Below are 17,762 nucleotides of genomic sequence, written 5' to 3' on the forward strand. Positions count from 1 at the left end.
AGAATTTTAACTTATTTTTCCTACTGTAATTTGGAAGCAAATGTTACTGGAAGGAAACCAAAATTGTTTAGGAAGGTGCGACACCAATTGAAAAAAATTTAAATAATTATACAAAAAAAATCCAAAACCAGTTACACCAAATTAAATATTTATTTTGAATGAGGAACGAAGTCGTAAACTTTTCGCGCCAAGTTTATGCAATCCAACCAATGCAAGATCTCCAAACATTGGGGTCCCTGTCGATCACGACATCTTCTGCGTAACGCCCATGTAGCTAGGGATCTTCCTCCGCACTCTGGCCACCACGCCGAGCTTAATCTCCGCAGCGAAGCGCAATACGGTTTGGGCAATAAGTCGAACATCTGGCGGGCTGCGGCGGGAGAAGTAGGGGGAGGAGTGCTGGTTGAGCCAGAGAATGCAGCTGATGCAGCCGGTGCCGTCGTCTATGGTGAACCTGAGGAACTTGTTGGGTTTGAGGTCGCGAGACGTAACAGTGCCGACGGCCTCTGCGCGTGATAGGAGAGCGCCGTTGCAGGAGAAGGAGATTGAACCCGATGAAAATGAGGTTTGGGTGAGAGAGTTGAGGTCGAAGGCCAAGAGTTTTACGTGGGTGTTGTATAGCGGATGCTCCATCAGTTAGGAGGATGAGAAATTTGAGAAAAAGTGTGAATTGGGGGGATTATTAATTAAATATCGACTAATGTATTTATTTTATATTAATGACATGTTACATGGTTTGCAAAGTTGATACACGTAGCGCTATCATTTTTTTTTTAATTTTCCACAAGCTATTGAGGGAGGGAAAAATTACGGCAATTTACTTTTTCGGAGGTTAAAAAGACTCATAAAGGCATTTCAACCTCTTACTATCTCACTAGCAGTACAGTCTAATGATATCCCATAGGATATCTCAAGTTCGACTCATATTAAGTGATGAATTTAATACCCAATTATCGTTGCCATGTTATGTAGTTTAACCAAACTCTCATCCTAAAAGTGGAGTATAGAAGGAAGTTATTATATTTCAAAACTGTAACTGAAAACAGATCAAGAAAATGAATCCAATCAACACAAAAATCATTATACTAATCCACATTGATGCATAATCACAAGAGTTTGAAAGAACCATTCTGAATAGGAAAGAAACAAACATTACAACCTACGTAAATATTAATAATCGTCACTCTATAATCTTCAACATCCAACAAATTTGGGTACTGAATCTGGATTTTTGGCCCTCAAACTCTCGAGTTTCGACTTAAACTCACTATGGAAAGACATGAGCGATGTCTTCCGACAACCAAAAACAACACGGAACTGTTTGATTTGTTCTTCAAGATCTTTCCTTCTCAACAACTCATGATTCAGATCCTTCACAACATTTTCCTTTTGGTCGGTAACCAGAGCAAGTGTTTGAGATGATTCAGATACCTTTTTGTGCAAGGAATCTCTTTCTTCTTTCAAAAGCCGAAATTCAGCTTCCAAGGCATCGTATCTTTGCTTGGATTTCTCCAGAAGCTGGTTATTCGAATCCAGCTCTTCCTCCAGGCCGCGGTATCTTTCCTTGATAGTGTTGAGCTCATTGCTGAGTTTTTCCTCCCAACCGGCAGTTTCTCCTCCCCTTGCGTAGTCCTTTTATCACAAAAACTACAACTTATAACAAAACCACGCTAAATTGCTCTCGTGTCCGGGAAATATACCTAGACAGAACTTTTCACAAATCTTCAATAAAACACAACTTTTTTTTTCACTAAACAAACATTAAGTGAGCACTAAAGGGACACCAACACGCGTTTTATTGCCTGTTTATCGCCCCATTAGCAAAATAAAAAGTTTTGTCCATGTTTATCTCTCCTTTTTCTCAATCCTAACTAAATTTGCTTCTTTCATGATTTTGGTGGGTACAACTAAAACTTAGCATGTCAGAGCGCACACTGCACATATAAGTAAATTGCAAGAAAAACTCGGAAAAGAACACATATATAAGTGATTATAGCAGCTTGATTCATTCCTATGTATAGATGGCTTCTTAAAAGTTTTTTTTTTTTTTTTTGCTACATTAGAAGCAATTGATCCTATTCTTGAATCCTAATACTTTATGCATCAACACTGTTTGGAAACTTGTAAGAAATCTTCAACAACAAGGCAGAGAATAAAATTATAACTAATGGAAAACATCTTTTTAGTTGTGACGAGGCAGCTACCTTGTATTTACTGCTGAATGGCGAATTCCTCACTTGTTCATTCTCAACACTTGATGGCTCTGATGATACCAATAATTTAACAGCGCTGTTCAACCTCTCAGAGAGCACTTTGTGTTGTTCTTGGATTAGAGAACTACTCGCAAAGAATGATCTTTGGCCATCATCAAATGCCTCTGAGAAATGGGTTTCGAGAGTTGTAAAGAGGTTTGTGCCAATTTCACTTATGCTTGACAGCAATGTTGCCACCGAAGATTTTTCATCAGATATAAAGCTCTGTCCGGATAACTATACTGTTACAAAATCAATAACACCAAATGAACTTTCGAGTGCCCGATTTGAAAACAGCAATTACCTGAGTCTTTGATAACACATCCACATAAAAGTCTTTGCAAGTTGCTGCACATTCAGAAAGCCTATGAGGGATTTCTCGAATAAGCTTTGCTTCTTTTTGTAGTTCAGATATATCCCGAACTAATTGATCGTTCAGTGCAGCTTGTTCAGCATGTTTCCTCTACACAGATAATAAAAAGACAGAAATCCTAGCCAGAAGTATAATTTATCCATTTTCACTCAAAAGTAGGATTCTACAATTTCCAAGAACAGTTATGCGATAAACTAACCTTGAGATCATCTCTCTCTCCAACGGCAAGTTCTAGTTGTCTCTTCAAATTCTGGACATCCTGCTTGTAGTTCTCAGTTGAGCCCTGGAAAAATTTGATGAGATAAGTGAAAACAACATAGAAATTAAGCAAAATGCAGCACGAGAAAATAGGACGAGGATAATAGCTTCTCACTTTCCTGATGGAATAAATAGAAAAACAAAGAAAATCAGGAAAGTGGAAGAAAAATAGATGAAAATTAGACTCACAGGAACTTCGTCACTTGGCGGAAAGGATTGAACTTTTCTTGCAGGAGTCATTTGAAGGGAATCAAGGTCAGCTATGAAACCTTTGTTCATTTTCAACCATGTGTCTTCATCAACCACATTGCTAAAAGCATCTGGAAGAGGGCTAAAACTGGGCAATGGTGAGTAATTTGAACGCTTGACAATGAAGGAATGGGTAGCTGCCTTGAAATTTGATGGGGTACTGAAGATATCTCCTTGAGATTTACTACTGCTGTCACTACTGTCTTCCTTAAGGCTGTGTGTCCCAGAATCCTGTGCCTATACATAGATTTAAGGATATCAGAGACATGCACTACAAACAAAATGAAACATGAAAGATACAATATGTATGACTCTGCATTTAGACAACATATAACAAAGCTTAAGAGTTATACCTGACTAGAACTTCTTTCGAAGTCTGAAATAGTAGAAAGACCACTGAGATTGTCAGTTTTCATCTGTTGATCCCTGATGCATTGTTCCTGTTGTTTATGTGATTTCCGCTGCTCTTCCAGTTCCATTTCCAGCTTCTCACGCTCTAGTTCATACTGAACCATAGAAAGGTTAGCAGAAGTTGACAAAATGGAAATAAATATACACAAGTTAGAAGCTAAGTTGGTAGGTACGAAAAGTTGGTGAGGAAAACGCCATACCTGTAGTAAGTCATTTCTTAACTTCAATATTTCTTGCTCCAGCACCCCGGCATGTGATCCCTGATAATTTTGTGTATTTCAAGACATGACATTTATGAGAGTGTGTTTCTAATCTTTTTGTGCAAAATAATATGAGATGATTTGTACCTGAAGTTTCATACGAAGATCTTCTATCTCTTGTTTTTGCCGCTTCAGTAAGGCTGCGTCTGTCAAAATCTGCGATAGATTTGACCATTAATGATGCGCTTAAAAGTTTCCTGTATGAGATGCTATAGTCCTAAACTAATTAGCACAACAAAGTGTTAAACATACTACCCAAGAAGAAACATACCTCATTCACTTGAGCACAATTAGTGATGCACTTAGCTCTGCTAGCAAATTGAAGGGTTCCCTTTGTTTCCTCAATGTGTACCTAAATGCCTCGATAACATATTATAGTTAAAATATATATACATTAATTATGCTGCAAAACTAAATTATATTACCATAAGAGCAAATTATAGGGTACCTCTTCTGGTGCTATAGTGCATATAATTGAAGTTTTGGCATTGCCTCCAAGGGCAGGTTGAAGTATACGGGTAAGCTTACTATCACGATAAGGGATGTGACCCCTGTACAGAAGTTATCATTAGAAAAAATTGTTTACATTCAGCGAGAATGATTTACTAAAAACAAAATAAGTACCTGTTTTTTGCGCCATCACTAAGTTTGTTAATTACATTACCAAGAATCATTAAGCTCTTGTTTATGTACTTTCCTTCCTTCAGACGTACTCCGCCAGCTCCAGTTTTAGCAATTCTTTCAGAACCAGCTAAATCTACCAAATTCTGCACCCATAAATCAAAATTTAAAGACAAACACTCACAGGGTCGGGAAGTAAATAATTCGGATATTGTAAAGCATAAGAGAACAAATCATCTGGAACTGTTCTGTCAACTTTGATAGAGAATGGCTGAAAGAATACGAACCAAGACAGAGACACGAATAGCATCAGCACTTGAACTAGTGTCCTTCGCATGGCTTTCAATTACCTAAACTCATAGGATACAGGTACCACTACTTAGGGGGGTACATCCAATATTTAATTGAAGCTGTAGATAGAAAAGTATAATATTGACATACCATTCTGAATATTGTGTGAGATCTACTACTCCGAGCATTCATGTTTGTTTCTCCAAAGTGCCTATTAACTGTAAGAAACATTTTGCCAGAGACAGGTTAATGACAAACATTCAACTGAAGGAGCACACAAGAACAGAAAACCGTGTTCTTCAAGTTTTGGTTTCAAAGTGCAAACCTTCTCCAGATTCAATGAGCTTCAACACCTGTTCAGAATTACTGACAATTTCCTCCCTGAGGCCAGCAACAAATATGCCACGCTGAACACGAAAAAATCAGTTAATTCAGTTCACTTAAAAGAAGCTAACTAAATTTATCAAAAGGGTCAGTAGCCAACCTCCAAACTCTCATGAATCTGCAATTTCTGATTCTCTACTGCAAAAAGGTCGTTAATTTCCTCATTGTACAATTCCATGTAGGATACTCGAATCAGAAACTCCTGGTGTGACATCTAGAAACATAAATAGCAACCAATTCAACACAGTAATTCAATACAGCGAGCAACAAATTTCAAATTAAGAAAGCACATATGGATCATTACCATCTGGATTCTGTCAAAAACATCTCTAACGGCTCGATGAATGATACCTGGATCTGTTTTGGAACCATTCATGGTGAAAGTCTTCCCACTGCTAGTCTGTCCATAAGCAAACGCAGTTCCTACAAACGTCAACACAAACATCAAATTAAACGCAAAACACTATCGAAATGGAGCAAATAAAGATTCAATTTTTTCACATACCATTAAATCCTTCGACTGCGGCATGAATAATGTCCTTGGTGAGCAGCTCATAAACCGTAGAATTCGTACAATCTTCATCGAACACATGATCTGCAAACAATAAAAGTGCATTTCTCGCAATCAAATCTCACTGAAACCAAACCAAACCAAACGAAATCAGAATCAAAATGCTAAGTCTCATGTGCTTGCTTACCGAAAGCGTAGGAGATACCGGAGATCGGCGTGCCGTGGGGCTTGTGGAGCGAAATGCGGTTGTCGTCGACCTTCCAGATAGTTCCGGTGGAGGAATCGTGAGCTACCGGAGGCCTCACTCGAACCGCAACGCAGATCTTCTCCATTAGAGCCATCGATGTTGTTTCTCTCCGAGAGTTTGAGGGACTGATGGAGTTCAACTTCCGCAGGCGGCCAAATGCTCTTTGCTTTTTGGAGGGGAGCAGGATTTGAATTTCGTTCAGTTTACGAAAATACCCTTTATTCATATTTTTCAGTCCAGATTTCAACGGTTGGATAACGTCCCGAAATAATAGTAATTGTTTTGGAACTTTAACAAAAAATTTTCGGTACTATATATTTTAACGAAAAATCATATTTTTACATTAAAAAATCAATCATGATACTATTCACTTTACCATTGATTTTGTCTTTATTATTAAAACTCAAAGTTTTTAAACGTTTTTCATTAGTTTCCTAATTGTTTTTCTAGCAAGATCCATGCTAAAGAGCCTATACTACTTTGCTCTCTCTAGTTTGAAGCCCAAGTCCAATAAAAAGAATTGATGCCCAAAATTTGGCCTTTTGTGCGTCTGCCTCGTTTTGTTAGTGGCTACTCTATTCCATACCCAAGTATTTAAATCAGCTCGAAATAACTCGAGTTTGCATTGGGTTTAGCTCGTGTTTGACTTGTCCAAGTTTTAAAATAGGGAACTTTAACGAAAAGCACCTGGTACTGTTCACTTTAACGAAAAACCACATTTTTACACTAAAAAGTCAATCCTGGTACTATTCACTTTACCCTTTATTTTGTCTTTATCATTAAAACTCAAAATTTTCAAGCCCTTTTCATTAGTTTTCTTTTTAAAATAAGTCAATTTTATGTTCGGCTCGATAAGAGCAAGCTTGAATATTGGTATATTCAACACTTTTTTTTTTTTAACAGGACAACTAAAATTATATTATACTCATGGAAGGAAGATTGAAATGAAAGCTTATGTCTACTTTATCTTTTTAAGATTGAAAAGATAGATGGAAATGAAAGTTAAGACAGCTCAAATTAGTAGCCTTTTTTCCCTTACTTATCTTACAAGCGATATTAGGCGAAGAAGTACTAAACTCGAAATCTCAAATCCAAAAATAAATATTATCAACCATTATTTGCATTATCATTTCACTCTTAATTAATCAAGTAATGTTGCGAAGATCAAATTTTTAAACCAAATTTTGTAAATCATATGACATAGTTGTTGATGATTAGATTATTATTTAAGTGTTGATTAACGCGCTTATTTTCTATTTGTGACGTATTATATGGCTAGCAAATTTGATTTAAAAAGTTGATTTACTTAACATTACTCTAATTAATCTATCTAAAGTGTGGTAACCTTGGATAAGTCTACATAAATGTGTCCTTTTTTTTGGAGTATTTATCAATAATAGCCAAAATTTGACACCTTATTTCATAAATGTCACATTTTATAAAAACTTTCAAATATAGCAAAAAACTCATGTAAAATAGACCTAAATACCCTCAAAATCCCAAAACTTATTCACACATAAAAGCCAAAGCACTTGAATACATCTCCTCTACATTGTTGTTCACAGTGCGAGGCCACGAAGACAGTTGGTAAATGTTGTGGAGCAGTTGCGGGTGTTGTTCAACTGTCAACTAATTGAGTACCAACTTGAAAATTTGTTGGTCATGTCTAAAACTCAAACTCAATCTTTCCTGTTGATATAATATCATCATGACAAAATATTATTTGTACTAGAGGTGAGCAAACGGGCCCTGGGCCCGCGGGTAGGGACGGGTATTAGAGGTTCGGGGCGAGTACGGGGCGGGTCCTGTTTTTTAATAAGGGAAACGGGGCGGGACGGGCCAGGGCAATGACATTTTAGGGTCGGGCCGGTTCCAGATGTATAGAAAAACGGGGCCTCGGACTGACCCATTTGTAATTGAAATGGACGACCCAGATTGAAAATAAACATACCTTCCAATCATGACTGTTGGTTTTTACCCTAGTATCTCTAAATCTGATCGAGTCTCTCTCAAAGCCCACTCCACACTGTCTGTCCCTCGACTTCAACTCTCAGTCGTCTCTCCTTCGTCGTTCGTCCCTCGACCACCCATCCTCCCATCCTAGGTCTTATCGAGCTTGACTTTGTCACTGGAGTCCCTCCCCAAACCCAACCAACCATGTCGAAGCTCGTCGGCGTCCTTGCCTTCTTAACCCTACCCCTCCCATTTCTGGCCCACTCATTCTTGCCAGACCACCCCACCGACCGCCACGTTCTCGTTCTGCTTGATGACCTCACCGTCAAATCCTCCAATTCCATGTTGGTCCGGATGGTCTCGACCTTATGAGATTCACACCAATCAACGTTGGGGCGGCCGAAGACGCCATCGATGTTGAAGATGTGGGTGGGATTTCAAATCAGACATTGCGACCCAAGAGATGTGGTGCACTGACTCGGTTGTTACTTGCGACTCATCCTCCGACTCGGAATCTTGAGCTTCTCGGCGCTGGTGGTTTGGGAGATGAGGAAGTGCTGCATGGTGGACTGTAAGTCCCTAACGGATTTGAAGGCAATGGTGGCAGTTTCGCCAAAAAAAAAAAAACCAAGAACCAGAAGACCCGGCCCGTTTCAACCAGGCCGGGTTAGGTCCGGTTCCTATATAGGAATGTGCTATCCCCGGTCCGGCCCGTGCCCACCCCTAATTTGTACAATCAGTTTAGCAGACGTGATATTAGTTGAGGATTCTAACTCATTGAAACCAAATTCCAATCCAACTGTGCTTACGAATTTTCCTTAAATTTGTTGGATGACAAGGATTTAAAACCATAACAGTTTTCACAAGAGGAGCATTCCAATTAAATTCATGCTTCTCTTCCCCGCAATTCTAATTAATCTATAACCCCTATTAGCAAGTTCAAAATTGTACCGGATCTCACAAACCAATCAAAACTAAGTAATGGAGTGAGGGTGTGCGAAAATGCTGCTCTCAACAATGGGGCTAGAAATATTAATCCATGTGCAGAAAGTTTTAAATTTTTAAACATGAAAATGATTGGGAAGTTCAGCAATGTTGCTGCTCGTATATAAAGTTGTGGGGTGAGAGTTTTGCCACGAATTTTTATTTGGTTTTAATTTTGAGGGTATTTAGATCTATTTAAGTAAGTTTTCTGTTATATTTGAAAGATTTTATAAAATGTGACATTTATGAAATTGAGTGTTAAATTTTGGCTATTATTAATAAAAACTCTTCTTTTTTTGTGCCCACCGTCATAAACATTTCTTTGCCATAAGAAATTGTAAGGCTGACTGCAAAAGAGAAGAAGGAAGAAAGAAGGAAGAAGGAAAAAGAGATTGAACATATATGGGATATAATCTAGTTTCCTTTTTCAGGTGTGAGATTTACATGATTATCCAAACCATGACCTACAAGTCCAAAAATGTATGCATGCACGACGCGTACTTTGCATAACAAGTCAAAAAGAAATTTACTTTCACCAACTTTTCTCAGTACTTTTGTTTTAATTATTACCAGCTACTTATGCATGTGTTAATTAAGTTGTTAACAACTAAGAACATTGTCAAGAAAAAGTATCCAGGAAGAGACACAACAGATACAGTAGATACAGTGCTCTTCCACCATTTCCCTGAGTTTGAAGGATTCTACTGTGCTCTTCCACCATTTTCCGAAGTTTGAAGGACTAACGTATGTGCATTGGAGAGCGTTAATTATCTCCTTTGCTTTTCTGTAGTTGAATAATGGTCGACCTAGCTAGGGGGTTTCTTTTTCCTTTTCTTTATTTTGCTTTTTTATTTTATCTCCGGAATGATACGTGCTTTGGTGATCTGATGGGGGCTACAAATCCAAAATTTCAAACCCACTGCCTGCATCTGGATTGAAAGAGGCCCATCCACTTCAAGATTAATTGCTTGCCTTGTAAGGTAGACAAATATTTTGTCCATGCACCTTTTCTTTATCCATCAACTATAAATACATATGGCTATTTCCATGGTAGCTACCTAACTCTCTTGACTACATTTCCCATTTCGAATGGCTTCGGAATTCCAGATTAGGTTAGAAGTATTAATGTATTTTCTTTGTCTGAATGATATTTATGTTTTTTATGGAATATGTGAATTGCACATGATCGTGCTCATGCATGTGATAATAATCAGCTAATAACTCAATGCGGTGATTACCACTTTGTACAGGTTCACTTCACAATATTTATCATAATTTGAACCAATTAACATTTGAAGATCAACAATGGAAAGTTCACTCAAATCAAAACCCGTGTTTAGTTATCTAACTTTGACTTGATAAATAGACGAACGTAATATTGTCGATGAATACTTAAATGCATTGGATGATAATCAAAGGGCTAAATGATTCTATTTTCAATGAATTCTTGCATTGGTAATTTATGTATGAAATCTAAAAAATGAACAATTCAGATTATAAAATTTACTTTGGAACAAATCTAGACAACTAAATAGCACTATCTTAAATTACTAACTAGTTAACGGATGCGCACTAACGTTTAACGGATATCCACTGGCAGGCTAGAAAAGTCAGAGCCTCTTGTTTGCAAAACAAAACTAACCACAGAAACATCAGCATGTCGATCGCATCAATTAGGCAGCTGAGGTACGTAGTTGCCGCTTTGCCAACAAGTAATGGGAAAAAGTTAAAGTAGTAAGTCATCATGCGCTAACTAAAGCAAAGCAAAATGTGAGATTATAATATATGGAAAGAAATGCATGTGTTTGGAGATTTGAGAATCTTCCATACTATTCCTCCTCCGATTTTTCCAAATAAAGTACAGCGTTGCACTGCTTTTCCTTCGAATGGACATCTCTCTAAAGTTGGCGAGCCTAATATATATAGCACACATATATACATGATATATACCACACACAATATATATGTACCAAGAGAATATCATAATTATAATTATTTGGAGAAGACTGAATCTTAATTAGATGTGGTGGTTGGTTCTAGTCCAAACCTAGTATTACATCTAAAATGCTCGACCTAGCTTAGCTGTAAAGAATAAGATCAGAGTTTAACTATTCATTCTTAATCACCCTAATAGAAAAATATTGAACCCAAACATAGTACTAATAACATAATTTAATGTATTAGGGCTTGGACCTTACATGTGTGTGCATGATAGTTGGTTATGGTTATGATGGGTCGGAATTATAAGGTATATTATAGTATAATACAATATATAATTATATATATTACCGAATTCAAGATACATACCACATCGAATCCAATTTCTTTTTTCTAAACTTTGAAATTTTGATTTTGATGCATCAAAGTTACAAATATTTGGCTCAAAATCGGTATTTTCTATCTAACTTGCACTCCTAAGTATAACAGTTGATAAGGAACCAAATAGTCTCTTAATTACAAGTGTATCCCTCATATGTTAGGGTTATTTTGCGGTATACGTACGTGTGAGATTGATGGATTTGAACTATAATATTCTCCCCTAAGCTAGGCAGAAGAGACCCATATATTGTTGAACGTTTATTCATGAGTTTTTGCTTCTTCTTTTTTCCTCCTTTATTTGTAGCATTCCATTTGGTAAGTCCATGTGTCCTATGTTGCATAATCTAGATACCAACTTTAATTTTTCTCGTACAGTTTTCAGTTAAAAGACGTAGATGAGTACGTATATTAATAACATTGTTTATACCATACTTAGGGCATCCCTATTTAGACATCGTACAAATACTCAGGGGACTTAAATGTAATTATGTGATAAAGGAAGGGGCAAATATGTAATAAGTGAGGAGCCCTTATTCTATAAAAGGATTCATCACCCTCACAATTAAGAGAGGCGAATTCCTAGGCCCTCTCACCCTCCTCTCAAAGCTCTCACTCTCAGAGTTCTCTCTCCCTCAAATAAATACATAATCAGTATGGACGTAGCCAAACCTTAGGGTGAATCACGATACATCTTGTGTTATTTACATTTCATGCAGATTCACAGTCGGATTTATGTTGTTCCAAGACCTCCGGTTTTGTGCATCAACAAATACCACTTGAAGCAGTAACAATTTAATCCATAGACAAATTGCTCATTAGATTGGAAGACAGCTACAGTAAGTAGTTAATCATCATTTGTTATGGGTCCAATTCTCTTTAGGTGGTGGTTTTTTTAGGGTTGTTCACGAATCACGACAAGATGTACCATGAATAATTGTTAATCGCATTTCCAGCAGATTTGTGAAAAAAGTCGGCGTTTCAAACAGGTGGACAATAAGAATTTAGTAACATGAAGCACGGATGCAGAGGGGGTTGAGGGAGAGCGAAAGATGCAGTCCTACAAGGTCCAAAATTTGAAGGGACCCCTAAAAATTTTATCACCTAATATTTATATGTAATAATGTTTTATATTTAAAAATTATTTTTGTAAGCACTTTAAAATCTCATCGTACATTTCTTATAAGCTTTAATTTTTGTTCATTTCTAAGTATAAAAATTTGGAGTATAATGAGATACTTTTAATGGCAATAATAATACCTTAAAAAAGGTTTTTTTTTCTTCAATTTATTATATAATAATGTTATATATTCAAGTGAAACTTTAAATTTAGAGTTTTTGAAGTTTTTTTTTTCCTGTTTGGTTATTTAAGATTGAACTGTTTTTTATTATTTAGTGAATGTTATGTTTGTAGCTCTTTTTACTTTCTAGCGTCAATACATTGTCCTACCTTTTTAAAAAGCTATCTTAAATAGGGGCCCTTTTATTAATTGTGCACACGGCTCCTAAAATCTCAAAGACGGCCCTGCACGTATGGTTATTGGGCTTCATGCATGAACCAACATGTTCTGATACATAATTAAAAGTTGAGAGTAAATTGTAGCAATGATCCCTCAATTTTAATCAATTGGAGCAATGGTCCTTCAACTAAAAATACATTACCATTGGTCCCTCAATTCATCAAAATGTGTAGCTATGGTCTTTTTCGTCAACTTCGCTAGAATTTTGTCAAAATAAGTTATGTTGGGAGAACTATTGCTACAATTAGGTCCCCCAACTCATCAAAACGTGTAGCTATGGTCTTTTTCGTCAACTTCGTTAGAATTTTGTCAAAATAAGTTATGATGGAATGACCATTGCTACAATTGGGTTAAAGTTGAGGGGTCATTGATTCAATCGGGTTAAAGTTCAGGGATCATTTCTCCAGTTGGATTAAAGTTGAGGAACCAATGGTAATGGATTTTTAGTTGAGAGACCATAGCTGCACGTTTTGATGAATTGAGGGACCAATGGTAATGAATATTTAGTTGAGGGATCATTTCTCCAATTGAGTTAAAGTTAAGGAACCATTGCTAAAATTTACTCAAAAGTTGAAGTTCCTTATTCCTTCGATGTGAAATTCATACTCTCAACATGCCCCTCATATGACGTGGAGATGAATAACCAAACTATATCTTAGCTAGCTAGCATCAAATTTAAAGTCGCAGAGAACGTCATTAGATGAATTAAATTACGAAAATGAAGAAAGAAAAAAAGAGGTCTTCAACATGCAAGAACAAAAAGCGAATCTTTACATAGACCAACAACTTGAAACAAACATGCAGAGCTACCTGCTACCAATCCTTTAAAAAAAAAAAAAAGGTGCAAAACAAGAGCCTCAAGTTCACGAAGCGACAAGCGTGATCGAGCATGCATGGTAATGAAGCTAAAATGCCTATAAATATTGACAGAAAAAAACTTACATGCACTCATTTCATGCATCTCTTTCACATGTAGACATGCATGGTTACGTGCTAGTCCTCAATACGTACAAAGCTACTAAAAAGAAAGTTTTCCCCGATCGACAACGGGAACCCAAAAGTAAAAGCAAAACCTAAAAGATTATTTAACTATCATTTTCAGTGACACGCTGAGCATGCATGCAGCCTAATGTACCCCACAAAACCATACCACTCTTTAACCTTGCTCTAATTAATCTTCATTAGAGCTTATTGATCATCATTTTGTTACTTTAATAATTATTGTGAGTACTGCATCTGCATGGCAATCAAAATCCGGTATAAATCCGAAAGTCTCGCACATAGAGCTAAGGACTCGGATGTCAAGCGGTCATTTTCTCTCCATGTTACGTGACACTTTTGAGCAACCACCCCCAACCGGTTCTTCATCTCCAGGTTCTCTATTTTCAACCGTTCCACCTCGTTCGTCATGTCCTCTAAATGCCTCTTCTTTCTCCACCTGGACCGCCGGGCTGACTCGCGATTTGACATCGTCCGTCTACGCTTTCTCTCGTCAACTGTATAGACCTCCCGGTTCGACCCCTCTGAGCTTGGGGAGGCCGAGTTCCCTGCTTGAAGCAAAGACAGTAGCTCTTGAATCTCGGCTGTTGTGAGCTCGGTTTCTTGAACCGGGCACTCGAAGTGGCCCATGTGGGCCGGTTCATGGTTGATGAACATGGCTGAAGAACTCATCATCATTTGAGTGAAGGGAAGGGAGGGAAGGAGGAGAAAAGGGAAGGAACGAAGAGGAGGGGCTGAGTTTTTATAGTCGAATGAAAAGAGACAAATGGGGTCCACCCTATGCAAAAGTTTTGGAGCAGTGAGGGTAATTTTGTCCAAGAAAAGTATGTGTTGAACAAAGGACTAGGGTTTCTTTTTATTTTTGGTTTATAAAAAATTTTAAATGTATTTTTGGGTTGGTGTAGTGCCATTACGTGCACAACTTTTGTGTAAAGGGGGAATGGGAATGGAAATGGTGATGTGTGGTGGTAGGGTTTCTGCTTTGTTAAGGAGAGAGGGATGGTGGGCTCCAACAGAAGATTAGCTTTAGCTTAATCACGAAGAATCAAACAAAAATGTATAAACAAACAACAGATTATCTGAAAGTTTAGCCGACAAATTTCGCACAAGGCGTATGGAATACGCAGTTGAGAAGGTGATGATCTGATTCTCTCAATAATCAATATACATACCTGTGTTTGGAAAAATTCTGAAAAATATACAGTCAAATTATCCAAGATTGATATTATATTGTAAAAATCAAGATCTTCGGTCGAACTCATGATAAATGCGTATGTATAGACAGGGTCTTATGCATTTAAAAGGATGAACGTTCACAATTATGATATATTTTTTTCTTTAATTTAATTTGATCTCATTTTTTAACAGTCACAAAATTGACCATCTAGGGTGTATAAGCTGCTTTTGTGAGCTTCGCTTTTACATGGTTAGTGTCAGATTTTGTGCCTGAAGTGATTAATCAACCTAAGACTAGAATCCTAAAGTTTATGCTTCAAATGGCGATTCTACATCTAAAATCGAGTCAATAAATGTGATCAAAGAAAGAAAATTAAATTGAGTATAAAGATAGGTTTTATTAACAAGATTGATTGTTATTTAGCGTCATAACCAGATAATAACCAGTGCATATATATAATTCTCAGCTCACCGTGAGATGCATTAGTAAGCCTTTTGAGAATATTTCATTTGAAAAGAGTTGAGCTCCAGTAGTTAAAAGCAAGTTCTGTGTTCAAATTCCTCATTCTCCATTAATATTACCCCCTGTACCAGAAAAAGTATACCTCGTTTGTCATATTATTCTTTGTTCCTAGAACATGGCGTTTCGAATAAAATACTCGCATACAAATTAAGATTTCGTGGAAAGGAATCAAGGCAGTTTTCTTAGTTAGCATTCCTGGACTTTTTCTCAGTGGACGTTTTGGAAAGGGGTTCGGCTCTCATTAGTAAATCCAGACCAAAATATAAGTGGATGCTAACATGCACACGTTCTCTTCTGCGTTTGAAGCTTTAATTAACCAGTAAAAATACAATCTAATGAAATATTAATTAGGGTAAATTACATTTTACCACCTCAGGTTTGAGGTGTATTACAACCTCATACAATATTTTCAAAACATTTCACTTTCATACCTCACGTACTATTTTATTTCAATATAATACATCCGTTACATTTTTTATCCATTAATCTGTTAAGAGTTGACATGGCAACCACATTTGTGCCACGTGGCAAATTTTATTTATTTATTTAAAATATTATAATAATTTACCTTATTAAAAAAATAAAAATAAATAGAAAAAAAAGGGTAAATATCAGTTTACTACCCTCAAGTTTTATGGTTTTCAACATTTGGTACATAAAGTTTTTTTCATCCCAGAGTCATACCTAAAGTGTTAATTTTGGGACAGTCTCATACATCCGTTAATCAAACTGTTAACTCTTCCGTTAACTGATGACGTGGTGCCCATGTGGACAATGACTGGGTGTCACGTGTCATTAAAAAATTAATTAAATATTAAAATAAAATAAAATAAAATAAAAGAACCAGAACGCCTTCGTCTTCCCTACCCTCCACCACTCCACCCCCTCCAGTCCCAGGGAAAGCCCTAATCTGCGTGCAGAGATGGTCGTTATCCGTGGAAATCCTCAATGCCTATGGTTGGGACCTCGAGCTCGCGATCTCTTCCTTCACTCTAAAAAGCATTTCAAAACTCAAAAACTTTTTCCCTCATTTCTTCTTTGCCAAAAATGGAGCCTTCAGCTCTCAAACTAGTTATGGTTCAAGGTCCGCGGAAGGGTGAAACCCTAAAATTCGTACCCTGATCCAATGTCTGAATCTGCCGCGTTGTTCAAGGCAACAACCTCCCAATTAAAGACTCCGGCATTTCCTCCAAGCACCTCTCCATCGAATCTGAATCAGGCAAATGGGTACCTCGACCCCCTAAATACGCTCGTGGATCTCACCGACGGCGACGAAATCAAAATTGATGAGTACACTTTCGTCGAGGTGAGGATCGCCGGCTATGAAGAGAGCCGGCTGAGACAGAACCCTAGGTGTGCGGTGACTGCAACGGAAGCTACTGCTGTGCTGGTTTCGGAGAGTCGGGGAAGAAGAGGTAGGGTTGTGAATGAGAGCGAGGTGATAACGGAGGTGGAGAGAGCGAATGTTGTGGAAATTGAGGTCGTAGGGAAACGAGGGAGGGGCCGACCGCTCAGAGCTAGGGTTTTGAAGATTGAAGTTGCGGAGGAGAAGCCTGTGGAGGAAAATTTGGCACGGCAAGTGAGTACGAGGCAAACTCAGAGCTCCAGGATCGAGGAATTGGGGAAGATCCCAAGTATCGTCGGAACCTCCACAGTCTCCGATGCCAATCTGGACAGTTGTCAAACCCCATCACGGCACCCGGGTTTTTAGGGGAAGGGAATGGGCTGGGTTTTTGTGGAAGGAGAAAAGGCTTGGTGGTAAAGGTGGGTATCAGGGAAGGGGAAGGGTGTCGGCGGGTAAGGAGTGGAAGGGATGGAAGGGTGTTGGGTGAGGAAGACGAAGACGTTCTGGGTTTTTTTTTTAATTTTTTATAATAATTAATTAAATAATTAATTAAATTTTTAAAATTTTTTTAATGACACGTGGCGCTCAGTCATCATCCACATGGGCGCTACGTCATCAGTTAACGGAAGAGTTAACAGTTTGACTAACGGATGTATGAGACTGTCCCAAAATTAACACTTTAGGTATGACTCTGGGACGAAAAAAACTTCATGTACCAAATGTTGAAAATCATGAAACTTGAGGGTAGTAAACTGATATTTACCCAAAAAAAAAACTCAAACCCACCTGCCCGCAACCCCCACCCCAGCAAACAAACCCAGAAATCTTCACCCCACCCACCCGAGACCCACCTCCCTTCCCAAAAATCCCCTTCTCAGTCCTTTCCTCACTCGCCATTTCTAATTGCTTCTCACTCTCTCTAGGAGATGAGTCCTCAAACCCTAACCCTAATCTCATGCACTCATCTCTCTTCTTCTTCCTCTTCCTATCGCCGATCGATTCGTAGAGACGCTCGCCGACGGTCTCCGCTCCCACAGAAAACGTAGGAGCTTGGACAGAGGGGGTGGCTCGGGTGGGATTTTTTGGGTG

At 37.9% G+C, this 17,762-nt stretch overlaps 2 protein-coding genes and 1 pseudogene across 2 annotated transcripts; all 3 read right to left on the reverse strand.

The window, feature by feature from the left end:
• Nucleotides 1-63: 63 nt before the first annotated feature.
• Nucleotides 64-737, reverse strand: LOC126604963 (CST complex subunit STN1-like; annotated as a pseudogene).
• A 319-nt stretch (nucleotides 738-1,056) lies between these two features.
• Nucleotides 1,057-6,048, reverse strand: LOC126601415 (kinesin-like protein KIN-7N). The gene is made up of 18 exons (XM_050268124.1): nucleotides 5,798-6,048; nucleotides 5,605-5,694; nucleotides 5,404-5,522; nucleotides 5,200-5,313; nucleotides 5,041-5,122; nucleotides 4,866-4,933; nucleotides 4,712-4,774; nucleotides 4,428-4,570; nucleotides 4,252-4,354; nucleotides 4,075-4,155; nucleotides 3,891-3,959; nucleotides 3,744-3,803; nucleotides 3,486-3,638; nucleotides 3,073-3,369; nucleotides 2,825-2,908; nucleotides 2,557-2,715; nucleotides 2,205-2,477; nucleotides 1,057-1,632 (listed from the first exon to the last, which is right to left on the reverse strand). The coding sequence occupies exons 1-18, from the start codon at nucleotides 5,949-5,951 to the stop codon at nucleotides 1,195-1,197; spliced, it is 2,550 nt and encodes an 849-aa protein (XP_050124081.1). The 5' UTR covers nucleotides 5,952-6,048; the 3' UTR covers nucleotides 1,057-1,194.
• Nucleotides 6,049-13,378: 7,330 nt separating this feature from the next.
• LOC126604564 (basic leucine zipper 4-like) lies at nucleotides 13,379-14,361 on the reverse strand. Its single transcript, XM_050271858.1, has one exon. The coding sequence runs from the start codon at nucleotides 14,305-14,307 to the stop codon at nucleotides 13,849-13,851; it is 459 nt and encodes a 152-aa protein (XP_050127815.1). The 5' UTR covers nucleotides 14,308-14,361; the 3' UTR covers nucleotides 13,379-13,848.
• Between the last annotated feature and the right edge of the window lie 3,401 nt (nucleotides 14,362-17,762).

The sequence above is a fragment of the Malus sylvestris genome, chromosome 15 (assembly GCF_916048215.2).
Source record: "Malus sylvestris chromosome 15, drMalSylv7.2, whole genome shotgun sequence".
Taxonomy (NCBI): Eukaryota; Viridiplantae; Streptophyta; class Magnoliopsida; order Rosales; family Rosaceae; genus Malus; species Malus sylvestris.